The 6000-nt window shown below is 38.9% G+C and overlaps 1 protein-coding gene across 1 annotated transcript in view; it reads left to right on the top strand.

The window, feature by feature from the left end:
* Positions 1-1268: 1268 nt before the first annotated feature.
* The window catches only part of MEI4 (meiotic double-stranded break formation protein 4), a 118803-nt gene continuing 114071 nt past the window's right edge, over positions 1269-6000 (top strand). Inside the window, exon 1 of the mRNA XM_054022886.1 lies at positions 1269-1524. Coding sequence (XP_053878861.1) covers positions 1269-1524 — 256 coding nt within the window. The remainder of the gene's footprint in view (positions 1525-6000) is intronic.

Genomic DNA, 6000 nt, shown 5'->3' with positions numbered 1-6000 from the left:
AGGGGAAGGGGAGAAATTAGTTACCTGCATAGCTGTTTTTGGAATCAATTTTGTGGAGACTAGTGTCAAATCTTAGGGAGTACTTGTTCAGTATTCTGGCAGTAATAAATAAAATAAAAGCTACAGTGAAGTACAGAATGAAAATAGATTTTTAAGAATTTCTAATTTAACTTATTGGCATACATCTGCTTGTCCTTTCTGTTAATTTTTTCCCAACCTTCTTCATTAACTCTGCTCACACCACCAAAAACTTCGTCCATGTCTTAGTCATTTTGGCTCCTCGCTAGAGCAACCTTCTTTTCTCTGACCCTCTGCCTTCCTCCTGCCTACTGAAAGTACTGCTGCCAAAATCGCTTTCCACAAAGACCAGATTCCTCACCTTGAAATTCTTCATTGGCTCTTTCCTCCTCTTGTATCGCATCACTATTCTTTGTCATTACCTTGAAGACCCAGTTTGTCTTCGATAGTATCTCTGTTCTCATAGTTTGCCAAGGGAGAAAAGCTTTTGGAGAAAGCTTTTTCACCTGTTGGCATCATTACTGTAAGCCCCTTAGTAGTAGGGGCTTATTTGATGTTCATAAAGAGCAATATGCACCTATGGGGCTGTATAAGTAATTAGAACAACTCGAAACACGTCAGATTCAAAGGATGTGTTTTGAGGATGTTGAAGGCAGGAATGTAAAAATTAGGCTGTAACTAACTTTTTGGGTTCAATTTAAAACAGATCCTGCAAGAGGGCCTTTGTGCATGGCTCCTCTTGCAGTATCTGGGCCTAAATTATGGAGTCACTGTCATTGGATCCAAACATATCAAGTGTACAAAAAGACAAGCTGGGGTATTTTATAAAGATCTTTTTATAATATTCCTTTATTTTTAACACTTTACAAAATTATGTACAGTATAAAGTATGTACGATCCTGTACACATTCTGCAACCATGAGGTTAGAACTTAGTGTTGGGATAAAATGTGCATTAAAATATTCACTAGAATATTTTTCCTCCTAAGGTAAGCCTGTTTGAGATGCATACTATTCACACTATTACTTTCAAACTACCAAACTGAATTTGATTACTGACATTGCCTGCGTGCTACTTTTGCATGTTTCATGTTCATACTATATGTGATTGTTTATTTTTGTGTTTCTGCTGATTGATCTAAGGCCACATGAGAAAAAGATAATTAGCCTCACTGTGGAATATAGCCATCAGTAAATGAGATACATAACATACTCACTAAACAAAAAAACTTACTGTGACTTTTTCATTATATGATAGGAATAAAAGACAGAAAAGAACATCAAGCATGGTACTTGAAAATATCAAAGCTGGCACTGGCTTTGGCAATTATCCATTCAAAGCCTCCAGAAAAAAGCAGCAAAGAATACACAGAGCATCTTGCTAAAATTATTTCTGGACAGGATTCTAAATGGAGATCAAAAGTTGAAGCATTAGAAGCTGAAGTCCTTAGATTACGTCAGGAGCTTCTTTTGAACAAGATCTGTCCAAGATTCTGCTTGGAAAATAGTAAGTCTCTGAAGTTGTTTTTGAATAACATCTAACACTGCACTAACATTTGAAAGACAAAATATCAGAATAAAAGAAGAACAGGAGTACTTGTGGCACCTTAGAGACTAACAAATTTATTAGAGCATAAGCTTTCGTGGACTACAGCCCACTTCTTAAGAAAGCTTATGCTCTAATAAATTTGTTAGTCTCTAAGGTGCCACAAGTACTCCTGTTCTTCTTTTTGCGGATACAGACTAACACGCCTGCTACTCTGAAGCCTGTCAAAATATCAGAATGTTTTTGCTTAGCAGTAGTATTTTTTTATACATAGGTAAGACATATCCTGTCTTAAATACAGGAATCTTTATTGTTTTTTTCCAAAAAGTGTACAGTGGCGAGACACTAGTTTCAATTATAACAGGAATTAATGTAAACATTTTGAGATTTACTCAGAGTTAATAAAAAAACAACTTTATTCACAGTAGAAAATAAAATACCAAAGGATTTGGCTGTCAATCTTCAGTCTGTTGTTGCTGTCTACAGCATATTGGATAATTTCAGAAGATATCATGACAAGACTTTTTAAATTTTCACAGCATAGCCCACTAGTTGTAATTGAATGGGAACATTAAATGTACCATATTTAAATTTGGAACTCTATCTTATGAACTTAGTTTTCTATCTCTAACCACATTAAACAGAGCATTTGGGCCTAATATGTAATACATTGATCTATGTGAAAAAAATGATGGAGGATAATATCTTAATCATTTTCTAATTTGTATCTTAAGTCTAATAAGTTCTGAGACCAGAAGTTGTGACTGGTTGGTGGGGAGGAAGACTGAATTGCAAGATGCTGCAGGCTTTAGTGCAATATGCTGGTAGATCTCTGTGCACCTGTCTGTGATTTGGCTCACAGGACAGTCTGTTTTAAAAACAAAATGTGGTCAAGTTTTATGTAGTGGCATGATTTTTTTCACACCAGTGTTTTAGTTTAACTTTTGTCTATGGGAGGAGTTTCTTTCCCCTAATTTTTGAAATGGGGAGGAGGCGAGGAGGCAATTTTATACTGTTCATCTCTCTTCCGCATTCAGTGTTATTTTGTGGTCTCCATTCTGGCAGTTTCTGGACTTTGTCCCCTTTTTTGTATATCTCTGCTTCCCTTCTTGGTATATTCCCAGCCTCCTTTCTCCATACCCCCATCCCATAAGGGAGCCTGCTTTAGCCCGGCTGTGCCACGGGGCTGGGAATCCTGCCCTCCCCTGACCTAAAGAGTTTGCCCTCCCCGACCTGAAGAGTCAAATTCCATCACTTACTACCACCAGAGGATCTATGGATGGTTTCTTTGTGGGGTTTCATGCCTTGTTAAAGTGTTTCTAAAAGCCATCAAGCCCTGCATACAGTCCATGAAATTGTTTCACCTTGGAAATTCAGCCTAATATTCAAAACACTGTACCACTGTTCAATGGCCACTCTTTCTTTAGAATTGCTTTAATTCAAAGTGGCACTCCTAGTTGTGATTACCTGAGCCAGGCAAGAAATGAGCTAGCTGCCTCTTGTAATTTTCCATTTGTTACCTTTTATCCTAACAGTTTTGAGAACTGTGCCAAGCTTCATTTCATGGAAGAATTCAGGTTTCATATTAATCAAGAGGTTTTTCCCCTTTCTTGTGCTCAAACCTGAAATATGACAAAGATGGGATTTCTGGCAATTTTCCAGGGAAAAGAACACAAAACATTCAGGTCAGCTGACTGTCTCTTTGGTTTGGAGAAGCACAAAAGACAAAGTGGATACATTTAGCTATCCTCTGAGGCAGGTTTTCTTACCCATCATTAATAAGAGCTCATCAAATCAAGGATCATGTTGCTTCTTGGCAAAAAAGTGAGTCAGTCTCTGTAGCAGAGATTTGAAAAGCTCGCACCTGGTATTCCAGCTCAAAAGGCAGTGCTAATCTTAAAATGGACAGAAAATTGCAGATTGGCTCCAATCGTTCTAGTATACATCTGGTGAATGGAGTATTAGAGGGTAGATGATGTTGCCTTGGCTGATACAGCTTTAGATTAATGCATTTGAAGGGCTGTAATTCAGTTAGCCAACATGTATCTTAGCAAAAGTCATCAAGGGGTACATTCCCCCCACCCGCATCTTCTAATTTGGCTCATCTTACTAATCAGAGTCAATTGATATGAATTACTGGAGATACCATCCCTGATAGACATTTATCTAACCTACTCTTAAATATCTCCAGAGATGGAGATTCCACAACTTCCCTAGGCAGTTTAATCCGGTGTTTAACCACCCTGACAGTTAGGAACTTTTTCCTAATATCCAACCTAAACCTCCCTTGTTGCAGTTTAAGCCCATTGCTTCTTTTTCTGTCCTTAGAGGCTAAGGTGAACAAGTTTTCTCCCTCCTCCTTATGACACCCTTTTAGATACCTGAAAACTGCTATCAGGTCCCCTCTCAGTCTTCTCTTTTCCAAACTAAACAAACTCAATTCTTTCAGCCTTCCTTCATAGGTCATGTTCTCAAGACCTTTAATCATTCTTGTTGCCCTTCTCTGGACCCGCTCCAATTTCTCCACATCTTTCTTGAAATGCGGTGCCCAGAACTGGACACAATACTCCAGTGGAGGCCTAAACAGCGCAGAGTAGAGCGGAAGAATGACTTCTCGTGTCTTGCTCACAACACACCTGTTAATGCATCCCAGAATCATGTTTGCTTTTTTTGCAACAGCATCAGACTGTTGACTCATATTTAGCTTGTGGTCCACTATAACCCCTAGATCCCTTTCTGCCGTACTCCTTCCTAGACAATCTCTTCCCATTCTGTATGAGTGAAACTGATTGTTCCTTCCTAAGTGGAGCACTTTGCAATTGTCTTTTGTTAAACTTCATCCTGTTTACCTCAGACCATTTCTCCAATTTGTCCAGATCATTTTGAATTATGACCCTGTCCTCCAAAGCAGTTGCAATCCTTCCCAGTTTGGTATCATCTGCAAACTTAATAAGCGTACTTTCTATGCCAATATCTAAATCGTTAATGAAGATATTGAACAGAGCTGGTCCCAAAACAGACTCCTGTGGAACCCCACTTGTTATACCTTTCCAGCAGGATTGGGAACCAGTAATAACAACTCTTTGAGTAGGGTTATCCAGCCAGTTATGCACCCAGCTTATAATAGCCCCATCTAAATTGTATTTGTCCAGTTTATCAATAAGAAGATCATGCGAGACCGTATCAAATGCCTTACTAAAGTCTAGGTATACCACATCCACAGCTTCTCCCTTATCCACAAGGCTCGTTATCCTATCAAAGAAAGCTATCAGATTGTTTTGACATGATTTGTTCTTTATAAATCCATGCTGGCTATTCCCTATCACCTTACCACCTTCCAAGTGTTTGCAGATGATTTCCTCAATTACTTGCTCCATTATCTTCCCTGGCACAGAAGTTAAACTAACTGGTCTGTAGTTTCCTGGGTTGTTTTTATTTCCCTTTTTATAGATGGGCACTATATTTGCCCTTTTCCAGTCTTCTGGAATCTCTCCCGTCTCCCATGATTTTCCAAAGATAATAGCTAGAGGCTCAGATACCTCCTCTATTAGCTCCTTGAGTATTCTAGGATGCATTTCATCAGGCCCTGGTGATTTGCAGGCATCTAACTTTTCTAAGTGATTTTTAATTTGTTCTTTTTTTATTTTATCTGCTAAACTTACCCCCTTCCAATTAGCATTCACTAGGTTAGGCATTCCTTCAGACTTCTCGGTGAAGACCGAAGCAAAGAAGTCATTAAGCATCTCTGCCATTTCCAAGTTTCCTGTTACTGTTTCTCCCTCTTCACTGAGCAGTGGGCCTACCCTGTCTTTTGGTCTTCCTCTTGCTTCTAATGTGTTGATAAAGTCTTCTTGTTTCCCTTTATTCCCATAGCTAGTTTGAGCTCATTTTGTGCCTTTGCCTTTCTAATCTTGCCCCTGCATTCCTGTGTTGTTTGCCTATATTCATTCTTTGTAATCTGTCCTAGTTTCCATTTTTTATATGACTCCTTTTTATTTTTTAGCTCATGCAAGATCTCATGGTTAAGCCAAGGTGGTCTTTTTGCCACATTTTCTATCTTTCCTAACCAGCGGAATAGCTTGCTTTTGGGCCCTTAATAGTGTGCCTTTGAAAAACTGCCAACTCTCCTCAGTAGTTTTTGCCCTCAGTCTTGATTCCCATGGGACCTTACCTATCAGCTCCCTGAGCTTACCAAAATCCACCTTCCTGAAGTCCATTGTCTCTATTTTGCTGTGCTCCCTTCTACCCTTCCTTAGAATTTCAAACTCTGATTTCATGATCACTTTCACCCAAGCTGCCTTCTACTTTCGAATTCTCAATGAGTTCCTCCCTATTTGTTAAAATCAAGTCTAGAACAGCTTCCCCCCAGTAGCTTTTTCAACCTTCTGAAATAAAAAGTTGTCTGCAATGCAGTCCAAGAATTTGTTGGATAGTCTG

This window comes from Malaclemys terrapin, chromosome 3 (genome assembly GCF_027887155.1).
Source record: "Malaclemys terrapin pileata isolate rMalTer1 chromosome 3, rMalTer1.hap1, whole genome shotgun sequence".
Classification (NCBI taxonomy): domain Eukaryota; kingdom Metazoa; phylum Chordata; order Testudines; family Emydidae; genus Malaclemys; species Malaclemys terrapin.
Note: the sequence above shows the minus strand (reverse complement) of the source record. Positions and strands in the feature narration are given on the sequence as shown.